This window comes from Trachemys scripta, chromosome 5 (assembly GCF_013100865.1).
Source record: "Trachemys scripta elegans isolate TJP31775 chromosome 5, CAS_Tse_1.0, whole genome shotgun sequence".
Lineage (NCBI taxonomy): Eukaryota > Metazoa > Chordata > Testudines > Emydidae > Trachemys > Trachemys scripta.
The window spans coordinates 88,383,552-88,407,856 of NC_048302.1; the positions used below are offsets into that span (position 1 = coordinate 88,383,552).

General features: G+C 41.0%; 1 protein-coding gene across 2 annotated transcripts in view; it reads left to right on the forward strand.

The window, feature by feature from the left end:
• The window catches only part of KDR (kinase insert domain receptor), a 37,438-nt gene that overhangs the window by 10,014 nt on the left and 3,119 nt on the right, over positions 1 to 24,305 (forward strand). The window contains exons 8-27 of one of the 2 annotated variants that reach the window (XM_034771742.1): positions 1,340 to 1,451; positions 1,547 to 1,710; positions 2,816 to 2,972; positions 4,147 to 4,270; positions 4,779 to 4,887; positions 6,658 to 7,002; positions 8,011 to 8,157; positions 8,398 to 8,529; positions 9,748 to 9,854; positions 10,250 to 10,385; positions 10,772 to 10,876; positions 12,206 to 12,319; positions 13,864 to 13,952; positions 15,735 to 15,891; positions 16,858 to 16,958; positions 18,454 to 18,576; positions 18,720 to 18,831; positions 19,076 to 19,175; positions 19,277 to 19,382; positions 20,843 to 20,994. In XM_034771742.1, the coding sequence (XP_034627633.1) occupies positions 1,340 to 1,451; positions 1,547 to 1,710; positions 2,816 to 2,972; positions 4,147 to 4,270; positions 4,779 to 4,887; positions 6,658 to 7,002; positions 8,011 to 8,157; positions 8,398 to 8,529; positions 9,748 to 9,854; positions 10,250 to 10,385; positions 10,772 to 10,876; positions 12,206 to 12,319; positions 13,864 to 13,952; positions 15,735 to 15,891; positions 16,858 to 16,958; positions 18,454 to 18,576; positions 18,720 to 18,831; positions 19,076 to 19,175; positions 19,277 to 19,382; positions 20,843 to 20,994 (2,692 nt within the window). The remainder of the gene's footprint in view (positions 1 to 1,339; positions 1,452 to 1,546; positions 1,711 to 2,815; positions 2,973 to 4,146; positions 4,271 to 4,778; positions 4,888 to 6,657; positions 7,003 to 8,010; positions 8,158 to 8,397; positions 8,530 to 9,747; positions 9,855 to 10,249; positions 10,386 to 10,771; positions 10,877 to 12,205; positions 12,320 to 13,863; positions 13,953 to 15,734; positions 15,892 to 16,857; positions 16,959 to 18,453; positions 18,577 to 18,719; positions 18,832 to 19,075; positions 19,176 to 19,276; positions 19,383 to 20,842; positions 20,995 to 24,305) is intronic. The other variant, XM_034771743.1, reaches the window with a different exon arrangement.

Genomic DNA, 24,305 nt, shown 5'->3' on the forward strand with positions numbered 1-24,305 from the left:
GAAAGGTGTTACTTGCATGAATAAGGGTGGCAGAATCCAGCCCTCGGCTTTTTGCATTCTGAAAATTGGATTCAGCTTTACTTTTGGTCATAAGGAAATGACTTAGAGGAAATGACTCTGGCCAAATCCTATCCTTCCTCAGTCCTCAATCAGGCAAAACTCCATTGGCTACAAAAAGCTGATTTTTTTGAATGAGTGAGAAAGAATTGCAGGATTTGATCCAATATTAACTAGTGCAGCAGCACTGCTAGTTATGGATGTACTGTATGTCTTACACAGGAGCACTAAGGCTGACTTGAAGTTGTGACTAAGTCTGATTTTCAGCATCAGCATTTTGATTTTTTTCAGTTCACACTGACCATAGTCCATTCTTCTGCCAGGACCAGAAACAGTTTCCCCTTCTCTGTCACAGCTGTATCAGATATTAAACGGATACTCTATTTGATCTTAGCCAAAAGGCCAATCATGCTGTTGGGCTGATTACAATTTTGCTTTCTGTGGTTGCAGAAAAGTAGTGTAAATCCTTTCAGAGTTGTGGGATTTTTTGGGTTGCAGAATTTCAGATAGATAGCTTCAATCTCTGCTCAATTATGTAATTGTATCACGTGAAGTTTTGAATACTGTTATGTGCTGAAATGGAAAAATTGAGCCCTTTTTGTCTGACTGTGTAAGTGGAAACCTTGGAGAGGTTTAAATGCGGTATTGTGTTACCAACACATACTTTATAGCACTTGGTTTGCATTGCTTGTTTTGTTACACGGCAACAGCGGCTAGGGAGGACAGAGCATTGGGACTGAGAGTTGCTGTGTGGAGCTGAGAGCAGACTTTTGCCTCTATTGCTGTTGAGAGTCCCCTGGTAGCTGAATTAGTCCACTTTTCTGTGTAAGGGGTGAAGGAGAAGGCATGGCCGGGGGAGAGGGGCTGCATACCCCTGTGTGGCACAGAGCATCCCTAGGGATGTGACATGGGCCAGAGGCAGGTTGGGGCTGGAGGATCCACTGCTATGTATGTTGTCCTGTCCTGTCCTTCCCACACAGGACTGCTCCATTGCTTCACTGCCTCAGAACGCCTCTGAAGCCTGTGGAGGATGCCCTCCTCCCCTTTTCCTAATGGATCTCCCTAGTGTTCAACCCCAGTAGTTATGCTGGGCCCTGGGCTGAGGATTTACCTCATGGATTGTAATACCGCAAGTGCCTGTGCTGGTACATGGACCACTTCGTCATTTACATCTGCTGCCTTTCATCTCCAGTTACACACAACCAAATGGGAGACAGTTTACATTTCTGGCAATATGGAAAGGCATTGTTTTGTTTCAAGCCCATCAATTAATTTCTTGCAGAAAAACCTTTTATCCGTTTGGACAGAATGGGGTCTGTGGTGGAGACAAGGGTAGGAGACCAAGTCAAAATCCCTGTGAGATTTACAGGCTATCCTCCACCAGAAGCAAAATGGTAAGAGTCAGAATGTGATGCCTTTAAAACAGATTGTGGTATTATATGTCAAGCTGACTCTCTAAAGTATTTAAGTTACCATGTATTTTCTTTAGGTATAAAAATGGAAAAGCCATCAGCACAAATCATACCATTAAACTTGGTTACACGTTAACAATTACTGAGGCAAGTGAAAAGGATACTGGGAATTATACCATTGTACTTACAAATCCCGTTAACAAGGAGCAACAGAGACACACATTTAACCTGGCTGTGAATGGTAAGTGAGATATAAACAGTGCCTTTTCCTCTTTGGTTGTATATGTGTGTGTATAGAGTACTAACCCTTCCTTGACAGAAAGAGCTGGTAGGAGTCCTGTCTCTTAGAGCCCTGTGCTCCCATGATCTGTGTACTATCCAGATTTAAATTTGGCAAAAAAAAAAAAAAAAAAAAAAGAGGTGATTCAAAACCACCAAGTTAGGGGAATGCAGGAAAGAAGTCCCATCTCAAACCTTGCCCAGACATTGCTTCAACCATCCACTGAATCTGTCTCCAGCTGGATCCTCATGCTGTATTTTACAACTCAGGAGGTTTCAGGTTTTCCTTGTTGTTGGATAAAAGGATTTTTGTTTTTTATTTTCTGTATATTATTTCTTTGCCTCTGTGTCTTGCTCTTTTCCTGTCCTCTGTGCTCTCTCCTGCTGCTTTTGTATCACGAGTCTTCCCCGCCATCGTCATCTGCCTTGTCCATCCTTCCTGCCACTGTCAGGTCTGTTTTGGCCTCCCCTTCCTCCCTGCCCCCCACTATCGCCCACCATTCCCCTCTCCCCGGCACCCCTCCTCCACACTGCTCCTCAGGAAACATACTTGTCTAGATGCTTCCAAAATAGTAGGTCTTCAAAAGAGCAGCTCTGCTAAGTACAGTGTGGTTTAGGTGGGGGCACAGTGGGAAATGGAGGCCAGTCACCTAATGCTGGAAGTAATATAAATTCCTTGGCTGGGGACAGTGATGGAAGGAAAGGGCTGTCTGAAGGGTAATTTGTAAGGGGTAGCTGTAAGTAAGCAACGGAAGGATTGCTGAACGTTTGGCTTGTATTGAAGCTACTCTGTGAAGTTGGCGCACTTCTTCCTTGATTCTTTTGCTCCCTGCTGAGGTCAGTGGGAGTTGTGGACGCTCAGCACCATGCGGGAGGCTCTCAGAATCACACAGGCTCAGACCCTGGAAGGCGTATGGGAGTCACGGTGAGAGAGAAACCCCCGTGAAAGAGACTTTTTACATTTCAGAACAAACTGTGTTCTTATTAGCAAGAGACAATGGCACAAGGCAAAGAATGTTGCTCCTTTATGATGGTCTGTGCATGTAACATGCAGGTTTTTCCTACAGTTCCACCTCAGATTGGGGAGAATGCTTTGTTGGCTCCTGTTGATTCGTACAAGTATGCAACTACTCAAGTCCTAACCTGCACAGTCTATGCCATTCCGGCCCCAGTCAATATCCAGTGGTACTGGCAGTTAGAGGAACAGTGTACATTCCGCCCTAAGTAAGTACAACATGATTTGTCAGTTAATCTGCACCACTTCATTTCTGTAACTATTCAAAGATTTTTTTAAAGTGCTGTAGGCTCTTTACAAAAATATAAAAATGCACAAAATCAAACACTAAGCAGCCAACCCCCTGGGTAACACGCTCAGTAACTGTTGCTGCTGGACAGTGTTTGCAGACAAAGTTCCCATTTTGCTTCCATTTAAGTCAAGCTCTTACTTATTACAGCAAATAGGCCCAAACTGCCCTCAGGTTGTCAAACATAGTCAAAATGAGCTAGATGTAGGTAGCATTACACGGAGACTGCCAGACTTGGGATCTGGTGGGCTGTTGCATGGAGTGAATTCCCCAGGCCAGGGCTAACCACGGATGAAACTCTACCACTGTTGTTTATTGTGTTTGATGCTTTTTTGGCTGGCATCTTGCCTTGTTGGATTCCAAACACGTCTGTGGGCTCCGTCAGTCAAACCTTGTTGGGCAGCAGCAAGTACAAAAACACAACACTACTACACATGGGAAATTTGCTGTTTATGAGACTTGCAGTTCTTTGTGGGAATACGATGCTGCTTGTTATCTATGTAAAAGCGTATCTCAAAGAAACTGCACTGATTGATGGTAGCCAATGATAGAGAGAGCTCCTGACCAAGATACATGCAGCTTCCCTTATCTGGGCCTAGCACAAGGCCAGACTTCCTTTATAAAAAAAAAAAAGGCATTCTGCTTTCCTGTTTATAAAATGACTTCCACTAGCTTCTTTTGGTGCCTGGTCACTTCCTACACAAGAGCCACTGTCTTAAAGAAATTCTTTTAAGGAGTCCAGTGATTTCTATGTCTCTCTGTCTTCTTTTGAATGAAATTAACTTGAATTGTCAATTTATGACTGGAGGTTTGTTCCCAAAATAGCTTCTTCCCTCCAAGTATCCTTATTGGGCTGGCTTACGCAGATTAATTAGGCTATTTACCTCTAGGCCTGGGAATTCCTAGTTTTATAAAGGACAAAGGTCTTGGAAGGTTGTATGTACACGTACATAGAAAAGTTTTCAGGAACATTTCCCAGTTTTATAACATGGCCATTGTTCCATCTTTGATATTTTTTCTGAACTGAACAAAAATGGTCTCTTGAAGGTCGAGATTTTCCTTACCTAAAATGTATCTCTCTGTCTATTTCTCAGTCAAGTTGGTTTGGGAATCAATCCTTATGCATGTAAGAAATGGAAAGACATCACGGACAGAAAGGGCGGAAATCGGATTGAAAGAATTAAAAATCAGTTTGTTGCTATTGCTGGGAAAATGAAGGTGAGCTAATGCTCGTTTGTCTTAGTTAGGAATAACCAGTTTTCGAGAGTTCTGTTCAGCATTTCATGTATTTGTGAACATTATATCAACTGTGTTTAACTGTAATAGAGAAAGGCCTGGAGATTAATGAGCAGAAAAAATGTGGGAACCTATTGCTAATTTTAATATAACACAGTTTAAAAATACATATATAGAAATCTACATATAGATGGCTGTTAAAAGGAGGGAGGGAGAAAAAAAATTCTTCTTAATCTCTGAGGATAGGACAAGAAGCAATGGGCTTAAATTGCAGCAAGGGAGGTTTAGGTTGGACATTAGGAAAAACTTTAATATCACATCAACCTCCAAGATGACCTGGGTACCAGAAACACCATTGATTTGTATTGTGCAGGAATTTACAGTTGTTTGGATAGCTACATGGCAATGCACCCAGCTCTTTTATGGTTTGACTCATTTAAGCCCTTTGGCACTAATGTGGTATGAAATTGCTTGGTTTGTTCTCTTGTAGACTGTAAGCACCCTTGTGATTCAAGCAGCAAACGTGTCAGCTTTGTACAGATGTGTGGCTACTAACAAAGCTGGAGTGGGTGAGAGGGTTATCTCCTTTCATGTTACCAGTAAGTACAGCTTGTTGATTGCATAGCAGCGTTAAATTAATCTCATTCCCTCTGCTTCAACACATCATTTGTCTGATTCAAACCCTCATGATGACCCATCTCTGTTATGCCTTATTCTAAATATGGTCCTTATTCAGCATTGAAACAAATTTCTAACTTTAAGCATGACAAGGTGGGTGAGGTAATATCTTTTGTTGGCTCAACTTCTGTTGGTGAGAGAGAGACAAGCTTTTGCGCTTACACAGAGCTCAAAAGCATGTCTCTTTCACCAACAGAAGTTGATCCCATAAAATATATTACCTCACACAACTCATCTTTCTAATATCCGCGGACCAACATGGCTACAACAACACTGCAAATAACTGTAAGTATATGAGCAGTTTCATTAAAGTCAATGGAGTTACAGTAGTGTGAACACTGGTATAAAGTGAGATCTAAATCAGGATCTTTGGTTGCAACGTTGGTTAGGCATTTTCAGCTATAAAGACCTATAAAGAAGAGAAAAATTAAATAGTGTTATGAAATTAACAGAATCCATACAATCAGTTGCACACATACAAAATGAAAAATGACTGCCTAGGAAGGAGTACTGCGGAAAGGGATCTGGGGGTCATAGTGGATCACAAGCTAAATATGAGTCAGCAGTGTAACAGTATTGCAAAAAAAACGAACATTATTCTGGGATGTATTAGCAGGAGTATTGTAAGCAAGACACGAGAAGTAATTCTTCTCCTCTACTCTGCGCTGATTAGGCCTCAACTGGAGTCCAGTTCTGGGCATCACATTTCAGGAAAAATGTGGGCAAATTGGAGAAAGTCCAGAGAAGAGCAACAAAAATGATTAAAGGTCTAGAAAACGTGACCTATGAGGGAAGATTGAAAAAAAATGGTTTTTTTTAGTCTGGAGAAGAGAAGACTGAGAGGAGACATGATAACAGTTTTCAAGTACATAAAAGGTTGTTAAAAGGAGGAGGGAGAAAAATTGTTCTTCTTAACCTCTGAGGATAGGACAAGAAGCAATGGGCTTAAATTGCAGCAAGGGAGGTTTAGGTTGGACATTAGGAAAAACTTCCTAACTGTCAGAGTGGTTAAGCACTGGAATAAATTGCCTAAGGAGGTTGTGGAATCTCCATCATTGGGGATTTTTAAGAGCAGGTTAAACAAACATCTGTCAGGAATGGTCTAGATAATACTTAGTCCTGCCTTGAGTGCAGGGGACTGGACTAGATGACCTCTCGAGGTCCCTTCCAGGTCTATGATTCTATACAAACTAAGATCCAGATTTTCAAAACTGTGTGACTTCAGTGAGAGCTTCTAGCATCTCAGGACCCTGGAAAATCAGACCACATATTTATGTGCCTAAATATGGATTTAGGAACCTAGCTTTAGACATTCATTTTTGAAAATCTTGGTCTAAATGATATTTTTAATCCAGTCACAAAAATTGACAGTTAATGCTGAGAATAGTGCAAGGTTGCATAGGACAATTCTATTAATTACATAGATCTTCCTTGAACTTTGCTTGTGTGTGATTTTGTTGTTGTTGTTTGTTGTTGTTAATGTGAATGATGGGCCTGATTCTCCAGTGCCTTGTGAAGTCATTTATGCCTGGGCAAAGTGAGTGTAAAACAAGGTGCAAAGCACTGGAGAGTCAAACCCAATAAGTCTGTGAATGTTGATTTTCAAAATGGCTTTTTCTAATCAATATAAAAGGAAAGGACTTTATTAATATAACAAATGCACTATTTAATGAGCTATTTTTAATTTGCAGGGGGTCTTGAAATTAACCTTCAACCTAGAAACCAACCCACTGAAAAGGATAACATGTCCTTGCAGTGCACTGCGGACAAATTCACCTTTGAAAACCTGACCTGGTATAAACTGAGTCCTCGCACCTCACAGAGGCCCCTTGGGGGGTTGCCAATGCCTGTGTGCAAGAACCCGGATGATCTTCTGAAGCTGAATGCCACAGTTTCCAATAGCAATGGTGAAAATGTTACCTTAGAGCTCATCCTCCGTAACATTTCTCTTCGAGATCGAGGGGATTACGTTTGCATAGCCCAGGACAAAAAGACTAAAACGCAACACTGTCTCATCAAGCACCTCACTGTTCAAGGTATGAACCCACTTACATATACCAAAGTAGATGGTTATATGCACAGACTGTGTATAGCTGGAAACAAAGATACTGCAGTCGCAGGAATCCTCAAGTTCTGTAGGACCTAGCGCGTTACCAATTTAAAGGTGTGCTCACTTGTAGAAGGGATTTAAGCAGTTGCTGATAATGAGACTGCCTTTAACGTGTCAAGTGCATGAGGTCAAGTCTAGGCAGAATATATCTGCTGTGCTGATGAACTGGCCAGTCACACTTAGTATTCCATTATTATGGAACAGAAATGGAAGGGTTAATAGGCCTGGTGTGGAAAAGCAGGGAATTGTGCTGTGCAAGCAAATGAAGTCTCTTTATTGATGGGCACAAACAGTGGCACAAATTGATAGCTCCACATCTATGATCTCTTTATACTTGTGACTTAACGTTTGACTGAACCTTTGGGTTTGAAATTGTGGTTATGCTTTAAAATTGTTATAAAAGCAGGGCAGCATTTCAGCACAAACAATGCCGGTGACTGGCTTTGGATGCAAACACAAGTGATCTTGCATTGAGGTCTTGTATCCTGGCGTGGCAACTTAGGTCCTGATTCAGGAAAGTACTTTAGCACATGTTTATGGGCAGTCCTGAATACAGATGCTTTCCTGAATCAGAGCCTCAAGCACTATCAATATCACCTTTCTCGTAGTGGGGTTGGAGACGGAGACATGAGGGGAGGCAATTCCTGGCCAGTTCCCTCTTCTCCATCAGCCTGGGGGTCTCTAAATCATAAAACCAGACTCATGTAAAAGAGAAAGGACTTCTCCTTATAATGTTTTCTTAGCCATTGTCCTTGTCTCGTGTATCATGGAAGATTAAATATGATCTCTCCATGAACACCATGATTGGTGCTATTGCAGTAAGGCCATGGGACTACATTAGTGACTCAAACTTGTAAAGTGGCAGCGAGTGCTAAGGCATCACAAAAATGATTATACTTGGAAACTCTCAATAACTTTATTTTCATGCAAACAGAGCCTGTGGCCCCCACATTGATAGAGAGCCTGGAGAATCAAACAGCAAACATTGGTGAAACCATAGAAGTATCATGCCCAGCAAATGGAATTCCTCCTCCACACATCACATGGTTTAAAAACAATGAAACCCTTGTTGAAGACTCAGGTGAGGAACTGCTCCTTTACTATGACTTATTTCACTTGTCATGTGTTTTATGCAGGGCTCCCTATTGATTTCACTGCAGAGTTCAAGTGTGGAGTGGGGGCAGAATGTGGCCCTGTGTATTTTATACACTGTGAGGGTTGTGTATGCAAAAGTATAGCTAAAATAATTGCAACCATTGAATTCTTAACAACAACCAGAGCCAACGCAAATAGCAGAATTAAGAACAATTCCTTTTTTCAGGTATTGTTGTGAAAGATGGGAACAAAACTCTAACCATACGCAGGATAAGGAAAGAAGATGGAGGTCTCTACACCTGCCTTGCCTGCAATGTCCTCGGATGCAAAAAAGCAGTAACTTTTTTTGCAGTAGAAGGTCAGTACAGATTTGCTTCTCATTTATTTGTGCTTGAAATGATAACTGCTAAAAAGGAAGCCTATGCATCATGTCTTGGTCACAGTTTAGAAAATGTACTAGCAGTGCCTTTGCTGAAAGTTTCCTTATGCCAAAGTGGATCAGATTCATTTATTGATAAGGCTCCTAATCAAGCTCAAAATGGGTGAGGTCACACCAAGCTGGCAACCCAGTGATTTTAGTTTTTGAGGCTGATATCTTGGTCTCCAGAATCACAGCTTTCATTATGAAGTCACAGCTGGCCATTATGGTGGTAGAGAAAAACCTGAAAACGTAGAGTGAGTGCAAATCAAGGCGATAATACTTGCATCTGAGTCTGCAGAGAGCCTAGCACACCTCAGTGGGTATTAATGAGGATACTTAACAATGCAGACAGTTAAATTATTTCACTGCTGTCAAGGCATCATGGGCCATATAATGGAAAAACCCAGTGTGCTATTGTGTGGGAGAACCTATGTGACACCAGGGCTGAAATGTACAGGAACATACTTTGAGAAATGGGGGTGGGACAGAAAGGAATTCCTGTGATGCTTGTTATCAAATATCCCAGTTTAAGAAGTTAAAGAAATGTTAGAAATGTTGTTTCATAATACAGGGGATCATTCTTGCAACATCTTATTTCCTACATAGCGTAATCACTTTTTTCTTTGCATGAGAAAAAGTTATTCATTTCTGGGTGCTCAACATTCATCTAGATTTTGTGTTTTCAAAAATAGCAATTTCCTTTAAAATATAAGATTTCACCTTTTATTTCTTAATTGCAAAGAGCCAAATTCTTCCCTCGATTATGCACATTCAGCCTCACCAAAACAAGGTGTGTAACTAAGGGCAAAATTTGGCCATAAGAGTCTGACTAATCCTTGCTGCCATTTCATTGTGCACTAATTTGTAGGAATCAGAAAGCTTCTGAGAAAACAATGGATCAAATCCTGTGCTGACCTATCTCCTGCAAAATTTCATTCCTCATTGTCTTGAGTGGGGTTTCACAGTGTGTAATTCGTATGGAACTTGGCCCAATATTCCAACCTATAAGAAACAAGCATTGCCTTAGTTGGCTTGCTACATGGGACACTTTTAAAATGAACCTTCAGAACAAGGAACTCTCTGCAGTCCTTTAACTGATGACCTAAACCAAGAAGCTTTCAGCTATCAATGAGATATTCATTTGTTTCTCCCCAGGCGCCGAAGAGAAAATGAACCTGGAGCTCATTATCCTGGTTGGGACTGCAGTGATTGCCATGTTCTTCTGGTTGCTTCTTGTAATCATTCTCCGGACCGTTAAACGGGTAACGAAACCATTCTTCTACTGTCCCACCAGCACTGGTCTTGCATGACAAATGAAAACTGACTACGGCTCTTTTGTGTTGTTTCTTTCCATTGTTCTTAAACCAACAGGCACATTTTTCCTCTCAATACCATAACATTCCTGCCTGGAATTGAGGGCGCAGAAATTTGGTTTTAATTGACCAGGCATTCGGAGGAAAAAATGCTTGAACTGCTTTTGATTATTAAAAGAGCAAGGATCTGTGTTCACATTCATAATGATGTAGTTGGAGGAAACTACTGACTTGAATTTCTGTGAAATTTTAAAACCCTGAGGAAGGAGAAGTTAGTACATGTGACTGCCTCATTCCAGCCAACACGTACCATTTATGTGACTAGAACTGATATTGTTTTCCAGGCCAGTGGAGGGGAATTAAAGACTGGCTACTTGTCAATCATCATGGATCCTGATGAAGTTCCTATGGATGAGCAGTGTGAACGTCTCCCCTATGATGCTAGCAAGTGGGAGTTTCCTAGAGACCGGCTAAAGCTAGGTGTGCTTTCACTATTTTGGATGGGGGTGAGGAAAGAATACACTGCCCAGGGAGCCTGTGGAGGAATTCTGACTGGCACACACAGAATTGCTCCTGGAACCACACTCTGATAGGATACAGTGGGTGTTCCCTCTGTGATGGCTCAGTTCTTTGGGCCAGTGCAGGAGATGGCTGGATCATGGCCTCTCCTAACCCCACTCTGCAGGAAAAGCTAGCTTAGTCTAGTTACTGTGTTTCCTGACCCCACTTTCACACCTACATAGGCCCACCCCTAGTATGTGCCAAACCATCATTCCCACCATGGGGGTTGATTTAGTTAATGATTGGCCTACTTTTTGTCCACTGCTTTGACAATAAGTCTAAATCTATTAATCTTCTCATACCAGGTAAACCCCTTGGGCGTGGAGCATTTGGCCAAGTCATAGAAGCAGATGCATTTGGAATTGACAAAACTGCTACCTGCAAAACAGTTGCAGTAAAAATGCTGAAAGGTAAAAATGAAGACTAAAAGCCTCCTGAAAAGACATAATGTATTTGTATTGCCAGTCTTGTATCCAGAAGCCAACAAAGCATGATGAACAATCAGAATTTCTGTACCGATATCCTAGAAGGGTTTAGTTAACAATTGCTGTGAGAATAATGTAACTTATGTCTACCTATAAGGAGGTTGCTCATTAGAGCTTCTTTACCGTCACTTTATAGATCTACCCAGATGCAGAGGTTAAATTTGCTCCTACAAGTAATCCTACACAATTGTTGATTTCTGCAGTGTTTACCTACATACTGTACCTGCAATGTGAGCTTTCCGTCAAATCCTAAACGATGACTTAGACGTTATCTGGGGGGAGAGAAACGATTCAGCTAGCTTACTCCTTGGCTGATTTTAAAGAGCTCTTCAATATTATTGTCAGTGATGTGGATGTTTTGACATTAAATACAAAGCTGAGATCCCAGAATCATTCCTCCTTCCCAGGACCCTGGAACAATTGAACAAGGTTCTCTGCACCCAGAGAATCCGTCCCAGGTTTCACACTGAGACCAGTGAATAATGGGAAAGGACTTTGGGAGTTTTGTCAGTGCTGCATGAGTAGTCACACGATACAGGTACTGCCAATAAAGCTCATTGTTTATGCGCCATGCTGTCAAGTCTCCTGGTAGAAGGACATAACATTAATGAGATGGGACCCCAAGCAAAATAAGAGAAGACCCCAACCACCTACATAAGTTCCTGGTGTTCACCAAATCTGCCGAATGCTGCCTTCTGCTCCTCCCCCTCAGATATTGGTTGCTGCTGCCTCCTCTGCATGTTCAGAATGCTGGCAAATCATCCAGTGGCTGTTCTCATTGATTGGGTGAGAGGCTGTGCAGCCCCCAACCCCTGTCCCATGTCTTCCCTTTCACAGGCCAATCTAGTGCCACAGGTCAAGTGGTAGCCCCTGGCATTCAGACACCACATGGGGTAATGGTTATATCTCTGGTAACTGAAAACTCAACAGACTCTGCTTAAAGTGTTGCATAGAGCAAAGAAGATTCCAGGCAGTAATACACTGATTGTCTCTCCCGTCTGACATTTTACCTTTTGGCAGCATTCGGGAACTGTTTCAAAATAAAGCAAAACCAACTCTGTAACTCTACAGCTCACCAGTGCCAGAGCATAGTTAGGAGGAATGTATGTTTTGTCCCTCACGTGAAAACCCTAGCCTAGGTTAACCTACAAAAACATTTACTCAATATGCCAAAATACTAATCGATGTGGTTAGCAAAGGGAAAAACTTTTTTTTCTGTTATGCTGATCAGTTATATAATTTTTATCTTTACAGAGGGTGCTACACATAGTGAACACCGGGCACTTATGTCAGAGCTCAAGATCCTCATTCATATTGGTCATCATCTAAATGTTGTCAATTTACTTGGTGCCTGCACAAAACCAGGAGGTGAGTGACCGATTGAGAGTCCGTGTTGCTCTCCGGGTATAGAATGTCTTTTCAGTGATTGGAGGCACTACCACAAATTCAGTAAGACCATAATCCGATTAGTGGAGAATTGAGTTTTCATCATTAGCAAGACTTTGATTTTCCATTATAGTTATTCTAGGGCTGTTTATTAGAAGAGTCAGCATGATCCAGGGTTAGAATAGGGGATGGGAAGGCTGGAGTCCAATCTGTCAGCTCTGTCACTGTTGTGCTGTGTCACCTTGAGGAAGTCACTTTATCTTTTGTACCTCAGTTCAGCTCTCCCATCTGTAAAATGGGGTAATAATGCTTGCACACTGTTAGCAAAGCCTTTTCAATCCTTGGATAAAACGCATGCTAAGTGCAGGTACAATATTATTTTTCTTTATGGTGTGGACCATTCATATTCCTCACATGAAAACCTCAAATGCTATGTAGTTGTCCAAAGGAGGAGTAAACATAGTTTATAATTAGAAATAGGCCTGAAACAGAATTCTGAAAGAAAACACATTTGTGGGGTTTGGAATCAGAATCTATATCCAAATGCCACAGGCAGCCTCTATGTCTCTAATGGGCTAAAGCAAAACCACAAATTGTAACACTCTCCTCAGCTCTGGGATAAAAGGTGATTATGAGTCAAATTTGGATGATGAAATCTATTTTACTTGTAATTGCAACAGTTTGGTCTAACAAGCCCAGCATCGTTCACTAGTTTGGAAGATATTTAGAACAAGTAACTTTGTAATAACTTGCCAAAGAAGTTGATTCAGTTGTGAGTTTAATATTAACACAGGCTAAGAATTTCCTTCATGCAGTTCCATAACTATAGTACAGTACTGGGAAGAAGAAGAATTCCATAAATCTTTCTAAAGGTAGACATAGGGGCCAATTATTAATTGTAGATGCCATAATAAGAAGCCCACATCCCATACTTGGACTTTAGATCAGCATTTCCAAATGTCAAATGTTCAAGTAACCCAATTTGAGCATCGGCATTCAACATTTGGGCAGCTCATCAGTGTACCTGTGTTTGCAAATTGGGTTTTAAGGACCAAATATTTTAAAACATGGAGACTCAGCTCCATGCACAAAGATGCATGAACAGTTATGTGTACATGAAAATAGTTTACTGCATTTGGGTGGTTAATTGCATGACTGTGCATGCAAATATCAGTGTAGATGGATATTTGCATGCACAGTGAGCCAATTTGTATGTGTTGTCATAGCCACTTGCACATATAAATATAAGCACACAATTTCATACACATTTTAACATGCAAAATAAGGCCTCTGCTTTTTGAAAAAATTGGCCTGAAATGTTGTTTCCCCCCATCCAACATGTTAATCAGAAAAGGTGTCACTTTCCTTCTTTGAACAGATTTTTACTGTCTTTATTGTGGATATTCTCTTTAAAATTATTTGGAAAGATAGTAGAATGATTGATTTTTAAAAGAATACATATTTTTAGCTGGGCTGAACTGGGAAATAGATAGCCTTTCTAATTAATTGGTTCATGTTTTATGCAGGCCCACTTATGGTGATTGTGGAATACTGCAAGTTTGGAAACTTGTCAACTTACTTAAGGAGCAAGAGAAGTGAATTTGTTCCGTACAAGGTACAGTCTGCTGTCATCGTCAAAATTAAAAATAGAGGCTAAGGAGTGACGAAACTTTATTTTTAAAACTCTTTTTACGTTGAGTGGAAAGCTTTGAGATGTATCTTTGTATTGATATTAATTATGATAATCTTTAACACTTACCATAGAAATTCAATATAGAAAAGACATTACAGGTCATCTAGTCAATCCCCATGCCCATAAAATATACTAAGTTTCTTATTCTAAGCTTTAAATGTGCGAAGAGGAGGCATTTACCATTTCTCTTGGCCGACTATTCTACAGTCTGCTGTATCTGCCAGGGAGTTTTTCCTGATAATCAGCCCAATTTTTTTCCTTAATTTCAGCTCTTTACTCTTAGTCAAACCAGCTTGTACCACCTTAAATCACTTCACTCCCTGCTTGTGTTTATACCCTTCTGTAGACTGCTATCATGTCCCCCTTGTTCATTGTTTAGCCAGGCTATACATATACAGTGCTTTTAATCTTCCCTCGTAAATCAATTTCTCCAGCCAATTTATGTCATGCTTTTCATCTTCAAAGCTTTCTCCAAAGATCTAACTAATCCTCACTGCGCCTTTTTGAGATCCCTGCTTTAAGGATGGGGAAATGGAGCCAGAAAAATGAAGGCTAGTGTCTAAATTTGGGCCCCTATGTCAGTGGCCTGATTTTTCAGAAGAAGTTGGTGGTGTTCATCACCTTTGAGAATCAGGCCACTTCTGGGAGACATGAATATATATGGCTTTAGGTTCTCCCTATAGAACATTTTGGCCTAGGAGACTTATCCAGAGCCCCAGAGGGAGCCAATGTTAAGGGGATTAGAAATTCTGGAGAGGTGCCTTGCAGTTTGCAGGTCATATGCCTTTCTTCCTACATCAGAGCCTCCTTTAACAGTATCACTTTCCTGAGGGTTTTTTTCCTGTATCTTTGGGGCAGGGAAAGGAGAGTTTTATATTGGTGAGTGCAATCTACTGCTCCCTCTCTTGGGAGTTAGGAGGGTTAAATGGTATCAACAGGAATCTGTTGTGTCTGGTTACGGTGCAGGGAGAGAGGAGGATGAAGAAAGGGGATGGGTTTTAAGAGGGCATTGAACATTGCAGATAAGCAATGAAGATTATAGGGATGGGAATCCTTGAGGATGAGAAAGCAGTGTTGTTTGGCAAGAATATAGCAAAAGTGAAGCAGATGAGACTGGATTTGTGTTGGCAGGAGTCTGTGGGGGTTTAGTGCATGGGTTCCCAAACTTGGTTTGCGGCTTGTTCAGGGTAAGCCCCTGGCGGGCTGTGAGACGCTTTGTTTACCTGAGCATCCACAGGAACGGCCGCTCGCAGCTCCCAGTGGCCGCGGTTTGCCATTCCCGGACAATGGGAGCTGTGGAAAGTGGTGCAGGTTTAGAACTATGTCCAGAGGTATTTGGTGGCATAAGAGCAGAAGCAGGTAAATGAGATGTGTGGGTTTGTGGGGGTAGGATGGACTTTGCAGTGGGAGAAGAGGCAAAGGAATGAATAGTGACATGAGTGGTAGAGTGGAGGGATTCGGTAACAGAGTGAAGGGAAGTCACCTGACAACATGCTAGTTCAACAAGCTACAGAATGTAGTAGCACCTGCTTATAAGTGCTGCTGACCGACATATGAAGGTGGAGGGCTGCTGCACGCCACGAGCAGGTTAAGTGCCTCCTCCATGTCTTCTCTCTCCCTCTGATGCTCAGTGACATCCCTGACTTATACACTGTGAAATATCACTTCTGCCTTGGAAAACCTCTGACTATTTTTCCTTTCTAGACTAAAAATGCCAGATTTAGGCAGGGAAAAGAAAACTACGTCAGTGAAATCTCAGCGGACTTGAAGCGACGCTTAGACAGCATCACAAGCAGCCAGAGCTCGACGAGCTCGGGTTTTGTGGAGGAGAGATCCCTTAGTGACGTAGAGGAAGAAGAAGGTAGGATTTGTGCTTACTTAGTTTTGGGCCATTTATCATTGGGAGGGGCTGCCTTGGGGCTCAGCACTTTGATCAGGCTCATCTGGAGGGAGGCCACAGTTCAACTATATGTAGGCTTGGCAGAATTCAGCTTTATTTGATGTATAATTTCAAGGGAATCAGGGTTTATTTTAAAACTTTTTTTCTATTTTTATTTAAGTTTTGCACAGTCGTGAGGGGATTCGGACAATTTAATCACAGACGTTGAGATTCAAAAAGTTGTCAAAACATACAAAGTAAATATCCTTAAATCAAACCCTAATAAGTACTCAGGCAGCATTTGCTTATTTTGCCTATCTGTACATTTCTATTATTATTGATGGAAATATGGTTTTGTTGGATTTTGTGTGTATGGTAAAATCATGTTTACTGATAAAGTTCTAGTCATTCCAAGCCTAACTATACAGGAGCGGGATTGGAGTTATAATCAGATCATTCTACCCAGTATAGCAGTTCTTACTCAGCAAATATCCTAATGATGTCAGGACTGAGCAAGGACTGGGCTATTAGTAGGTATGGTTATGGACCATACCCCTCCAGTTTGGTAGAGGGTGAGATTAAATGTCTCCCTTCTTCAAGTAACAATTTTTCTATGATCCACAAATATTTTTACCTTTGCGCTTTCTTCCCTAATGGGGGTGGAATCAGAACTCCCTTCAGTTCCACTCTTAGCTCATCCACTGGGATTGCTGCAAGACTTTCCTTTCGCTAGGAACTACATGAGCTGATTTTTGCAGCTCTCCCAGTTCTTGTAAACTGTGGAAACAAATAATCAAGCCTGAGATTTGAACATGGGTCTTGCGTACAGTATTGTAAAGTGCTGACTACAGGTCACAGGATTTGACAATGTATTTTAAATAAGAGACATCTGTAGGTGAAATCTGAAATAGAGAACATGTTTGACTGTTGTCATCTTGCTTCTTGCAGCAGCTTCTGAAGACCTTTGCAAGAACCCTCTGAGCATGGAGGACCTTATCTGTTATAGCTTCCAGGTGGCCAGAGGGATGGAGTTCTTGGCTTCACGCAAAGTAAGAATCTTTTCAGGGAAATGGCATTTTTCATATGATTAACCATTGTAGAAAATGATGCTACAGGTTTATAGAAGGAAGTGATGTGTTTGTCATTGGACTGGCAACCATGCACAGCATTTTCTGATTGCTCCAAAAAACATCGGAGCCATTAATATGACAAAGTTAAACAGCCCATGTGAGGTGCTTTAATAGATATGAATGTTAGCAATTTGTATAAGGTTCATTGTTCACTGATTCATAATAGAATGATAAAGTGACTGGAGGGAATGACATTTAAGGAAAGGTTAAAAGGAACTAGGGGCCAATTCCTGATAAGTGTAGCCAAGTTGGAATAAAAAGGCTTTGCTCTGAAGAAATTGCTCTGTAGGGCAGTGGGAAGGATGGAAGTCCCTGTTCATAATACTGCACAGAGACATTGTAGACTAAGAGATGCATGTGTGTGGGCACTGTGAATCTCTCCTTGATGGATCTCCACTTGACATGCTAACACAAAAGAAACACCACATTTCCCCTGCATTTCAGCCCTGAGCAGATGCCCCAACAGGGTTTGATCCTAACTTTGTATAACTGGGCCAAACAATAGCCAATCATTCGCAAATATTCTGAAGGCTGTAAACATCAGAAAGAAAGAGGAATTATTAATGGTGGCACAGGGCATAAAAACAAGGAATACTAGGTAATATGCCAAGGCAAAATTAGGTGGTATCTGTTAGAATGTAGAATAGTCTCCCAAGGAAAGATTGGAGAGTCCCTTTGTTTTAGTCATTTAAAAGTTCATTTGTCAAGGCCTGAAAAATATACTGTAAAGAACAATCCTGCATGTGTAACCTACCAGTCAGTCAGGTAGGGTGTGTGTTGTGTCCCCCTCTGTGCCTGATCTACAGAGCATAAGCATTGGTTACAGACCCCAGCTCCAGAGTCTGTAGGTCAAGCTTTAGAGAGGCCCGTGAATTTAGCTCTGGAAGTCCCTGATGCATTGACCAAGATGGCGGCTGTCATACAGGCAGAGCTAGAGAGATGTACTTTTCCATCTTTAATTGTTTCCAGCAGAGAATAATCTCAACATTGGGCCTGTTGTATGACATTTTCCACCTAAGTATATTAAAAAGGGTGAAGTGTCATAGATGTGATGGGGAACGTGGATTTGAATATAACCAAAGTAAATCTGTGGTAATCAGATCCGAATGTGTTTTGCATCAGCTTCCTGGGATAATTAATTGGCTAACCTCAAGGGCCATGGCTGCTTATTGGTTAAACAGATGTGTGTTTGGACTTGGCTCAGAAAGACTTTTGTTTTCAGGTCAGCTACAATTATAAAAAAAGCCACTTAAAAATCAGTAACTCTGTTGACGTTGGGATTTATTTTACTTAATAGGATTTAAGAAATATCTAGCCTCTGAGAGTGAGGTCAGCACAGATGTGAAATAGATCAACTCTCTGAGCAGAGTTGCAACAACAGCCAACCTATAGATTTGTTTTCTTCCCTTTGTAGTGCATCCATAGGGACCTGGCTGCTCGTAATATCCTCTTATCACAGAATAATGTGGTCAAAATCTGTGATTTTGGCTTGGCGCGAGACATCTACAAAGACCCAGATTATGTCAGGAAAGGAGATGTAAGTTTTGGAGAATAAATGTTGGAAACCTTTAATTCAAAGTGATACTAACTGTTCTATTTTAACACATTGTTTTTGGAAACAGTGTTCTCTTTTTCCTGTCTCGTACTAAAGTTTAATTATTTTTTTTAAAATGCTTTCAGGCCAGATTACCCCTAAAATGGATGGCACCAGAAACCATTTTTGATAGAGTATATACCATTCAGAGTGACGTATGGTCCTTTGGCATTCTGCTATGGGAGATATTTTCATTAGGTAAGTCACTTTTATTTGCTACTGAACCTCTAATTTTAACACTAGAGTGGGTGGAAAAAACAGTGAAATATTTTTGCAAGTTTTGACTTTGCATGTGCAATTACCCAGTTTGCATGCAAACATCTCTAATTGCCTGACTTGTTCATATAATAGCAGTTATTTCATGTACAAATCATTTGGTGGAAAATTAGGTCCAGAATTTTAAATGTCTTCTTAAAATAAGGTGCATCCATTATCATTTTAGGAGCTTCACCATATCCTGGTGTAAAAATTGATGAGGAATTTTGTAGAAGACTGAAAGAAGGAACAAGGATGAGAGCACCAGACTATACAACACCAGAAATGTAGGATCTTACAAATATGCTTTATGGTAATAGCAATCATCTGAATAGGTAGAATGTGCCCTCCTCATTGCCCTGATATTGTCATGGTTTTATCCGACTAGATATCAGACAATGCTGGACTGCTGGCATGGAGAACCTAAGCAAAGACCTACTTTTTCTGAATTAGTGGAGCACCTGGGAAACTTACTGCAAGCCAATGTTCATCAGGTACGTGAAATATAGATATTGTACCAATACTACAGTATTCTGAAGTGGTGCTTTGTTGGGCCATCGTTATACCATATCACCTTGGGGAGTTGAAGCAGATGGCTGAATAGGATGGCCTAGGGTCACAGAGATTTGTGATAACAACAAAACCTGGTCCATGTCTATCCCTCTCTCCCCGCAAGGCTTCCCACTGCCCCCTCAGATTGTCCATATGGATAGCTTTGGGGTTAGTCCAGGGAGCCAGCTGTATTCTGTACGCCACTTCATTGGCTCAGGTCCCACTTCCCACTGACTACTTGGTGCTCGGTAACTACACACATGCCAGTGGTAAGGGCTTTAGTTTAGAATTCAGGGGACCTAGGTTCAGTTTCCTCCTCTGCCGCAGACTTCCTGTGGGACTGTTGGCAAGTCAGTTAGTTTCTCTGTGACTCAGTTCCCCATTTGTAAAATGGGGGTAGTAGCACTTCCCTGCCTCCCGGGGGTGTTGGGAGGAGAAATATATTAAAGTCTGTGAGGTGTTCAGATACTGTGATAATGGGACCATATAAGTAAGTAAAATAGATAGACAGACACTCATTTCGGTGGATTTCCTGCCACTTGCCATGTGTATGTATATATATTTATATTTATTTATTTATTTATAAATTCAACTGAGAAATCATGAAAGAAAATATTATAATTGTCTAGGCCAATTTACTTTAAAGAATATAATTGTTTTTAACACACTGCATGTAATTGGTTTATCTTTTGTACTTTAATGAATTATACATTCCTCGTCAAAATAATTTGCCACCATACATCAGTGAGACTTCAGCAACTAGAAATTATCTGTGACTATATTATTATCTGACAGGTACACTGTCTATAAAATTAATAAAAAAAATCCTTATTGTTACTTAAATCATTTTAGACTATTTAACACTGAAATATATATATATATATATTTTATTGCTGCTTATTGTTCACGTTCTGCATTTCACTCAGATTGGATAATTCATGTAGATTGGTCAATTTCCCTTTCAGTTTATGGTCGGTTTCCCTTTCCAGTTCTCATGCCCTAGAACAGTGGTTCTCAACCAGGGGTCCAAGGCCCCCTGGGGGGCTGCGAGCAGGTTTCAGGGGATCTGCCAAGCATAGCCAGCGTTAGACTTGCTAGGGCCTGGGCAGAAAGCCAAAGCACAATAGGAAGCTTACATTTGTAACTGAAATAAAAAATTAAAAAGTAAACATTTGATTGCTTACTCAGATATGTAAAACCATTAGAATGTCTACATTTTGGTCTAAAACTCTTTGACGCTGTCCCTTTAAGTTCAAATCTTTTGATATATGCTCCAGCAAATATAATATACAGTTTATAGTCAAATAAAGCAGCCCACCATAGCTTTAATTTTTATTGTAAGAATTCTTATTTACAATGTGTATATATATTTTACTCTGGCTTTTTTCACTGTATTCTACAGGATGGTAAAGATTACATTGTCCTTCCTCTAACGGTATCACTGAACATGGATGAGGATTCTGGACTCTCTTTGCCAACCTCACCTGTTTCCTGTATGGCGGAAGAGGAAGTCTGCGATCCTAAATTCCATTATGACAACACAGCAGGAATTAGGTATTTTATATGGTGAACATCCCATCGCGGCCTCTAGGCAGTTGTGTTCAGGTTGGGGGAGGAAAAATGAGAGGAAGAGATTTCAGCTGCCGTGGTCCATATTTAACTTTGTCCATAGGGATAAGAATAAAGCCATAGAGTCTCTATAGGAGGATCTGCAAAACACTAGTTTCTTAGCTTCTGAAACACTGGTGATAACCTAGATTTCGCCCCGCCACCCTCTAAAGAGTTCAGTCTCTCGTCCAAAAGTGCTGTGATAGTATTGTTAGCTAGCCTTTAGAAAATGTCTAGTCATTCCTTTCTGTTCTGTTCATATTCTTGTAACACACCCTGGTGTCGTAAGGGTGATAGACCTAGTGATGGATTCATTAACAAAAGCCTATCTTCACACAAGCCCACTGATATTTCTACCCAGAAAATGAGCACATAGTTAGGTGGGTCATGAATTGATGGCTAATGGAAGTTTACTTAAATGGCACTGTTACTGATCATAATTATTTATTATGTATTATTTGTGTTCGGTATCACCTAGGGGCCTGTGTCACGGATCAGGGTTCTGTTGTGGTAGGCACTGTAAAAACATGTACCAAAGAGATGATTCCTGTTGCAGAGAGCATGCAATCTTATCCAACAGTGTACAGTGGAGGCTTACTTAAGACCAAACTCCAGAACCTGCACCTACCTTGTGCATATGGGCTTAGGGAAGGGTTTATCTGCCTAGGTTGTGGGGGAGGAAGGAATTTTCTCATCTAGGCGTCTCTGTGATTCCTACTGCAGCCTCAAGAGTACAGGATGCCAGGGATGGTTGCCAGTGTCTTTCTGTTGCCTCAGACGAAGCAGGGGTGACTTGGAGGGGTTTGTTGCAAGAGACAAGAGCAGAGATAGAATCCACAGAACAATTTCATATAAGAACCAGAAAGCCCCCTTCAGACCACTGTGCCCCAGTTTAATTACTGCCGGGATACTAATTCTGCATCCGTCAAAGTCAATGTGGCATTTAATTTCAAAAGGGGGAACTATGCAAAAATGAGGGCGTTAGTTAAACAGAAGTTAAAAGGTACAGTGACTAAAGTGAAATCCCTGCAAGCTGCATGGGCGCTTTTTAAAGACACCATAAGAGGCCCAACTTCAATGTATACCCCAAAATAAGAAACACAGTAAAAGAACTAAAAAAGAGCCACCGTGGCTTAACAACCATATAAAAGAAGCAGTGAGAGATAAAAAGACTTCCTTTAAAAAGTGGAAGTCAAATCCTAGTGAGGCAAATAGAAAGGAGCATAAACGCCGCCAAATTAAGTGCAAGAATGTAATAAGAAAAGCCAAAGAGGAGTTTGAAGAACGGCTAGCCAAAAACTCCAAAGGTAATAACAAAATGTTTTTTAAGTACATCAGAAGCAGGAAGCCTGCTAAACAACCAGTGGGGCCCCTTGATGATCGAAATACAAAAGGAGCGCTTAAAGATGATAAAGTCATTGCGGAGAAACTAAATGGATTCTTTGCTTCAGTCTTCACGGCTGAGGATGTTAGGGAGATTCCCAAACTTGAGCTGGCTTTTGTAGGTGACAAATCTGAGGAACTGTCACGGATTGAAGTGTCACGAGAGGAGGTTTTGGAATTAATTGATAAACTTAACATTAATAAGTCACCGGGACCAGATGGCATTCACCCAAGAGTTCTGAAAGAACTCAAATGTGAAGTTGCGGAACTGTTAACTAAGGTTTGTAACCTGTCCTTTAAATCGGCTTCTGTACCCAATGACTGGAAGTTAGCTAATGTAACGCCAATATTTTAAAAGGCGGTAAGTCTAACGTCTGTACCGGGCAAATTAGTCGAAACAATAGTTAAGAATAAAATTGTCCGACACATAGAAAAACATAAACTGTTGAGCAATAGTCAACATGGTTTCTGTAAAGGGAAATTGTGTCTTACTAATCTATTAGAATTCTTTGAAGGGGTCAACAAACATGTGGACAAGGGGGATCCAGTGGACATAGTGTACTTAGATTTCCAGAAAGCCTTTGACAAGGTCCCTCACCAAAGGCTCTTATGTCAATTAAGCTGCCATGGGATAAAAGGGAAGGTCCTTTCATGGACTGAGAACTGGTTAAAAGACAGGGAACAAAGGGTAGGAATAAATGGTAAATTCTCAGAATGGAGAGGGGTAACTAGTGGTGTTCCCCAAGGGTCAGTCCTCGGACCGATCCTATTCAACTTATTCATAAATGATCTGGAGAAAGGGGTAAACAGTGAGGTGTCAAAGTTTGCAGATGATACTAAACTGCTAAAGATAGTTAAGTCCAAAGCAGACTTTGAAGAACTTCAAAAAGATCTCACAAAATTAAGTGATTGGGCAACAAAATGGCAAATGAAATTTAATGTGGATAAATGTAAAGTAATGCACATTGGAAAAAATAACCCCAGCTATACATACAATATGATGGGGGCTAATTTAGCTACAACAAGTCAGGAAAAAGATCTTGGAGTCATCGTGGATAGTTCTCTGAAAATGTGCACGCAGTGTGCAGAGGCGGTCAAAAAAGCAAACAGGATGTTAGGAATCATTAAAAGGGGATAGAGAATAAGACTGAGAATATATTATTGCCCTTATATAAATCGATGGTACACCCTCATCTTGAATACTGCGTACAGATGTGGTCTCCTCATCTCAAAAAAGATATACTGGCACTAGAAAAGGTTCAGAAAAGGGCAACTAAAATGATTAAGGGTTTGGAACGGGTCCCATATGAGGAGGGATTAAAGAGGCTAGGACTCTTCAGCTTGGAAAAGAGGAGACTAAGGGGGGATATGATAGAGGTATATAAAATCATGAGTGATGTGGAGAAAGTGGATAAGGAAAAGTTATTTACTTATTCCCATAATACAAGAACTAGGGGTCATCAAATGAAATTAATAGGTAGCAGGTTTAAAACAAATAAAAGGAAGTTCTTCTTCACGCAGCGCACAGTCAACTTGTGGAACTCCTTACCTGAGAAGGTTGTGAAGGCTAGGACTATAACAGAGTTTAAAAGAAAACTGGATAAATTCATGGTGGTTAAGTCCATTAATGGCTATTAGCCAGGACGGGTAAGGGATGGTGTCCCTAGCCTCTGTCTGTCAGAGGATGGAGATGGATGGCAGGAGAGAGATCACTTGATCATTGCCTGTTAGGTTCACTCCTTCTGGGGCACCTGGCATTGGACACTGTCGGTAGACAGGATACTGGGATAGATGGACCTTTGGTCTGACCCGGTACGGCCTTTCTTATGTTCTTATGTTCTTAATGACAAAGCTCCCATTGACTTTGTTGGTGC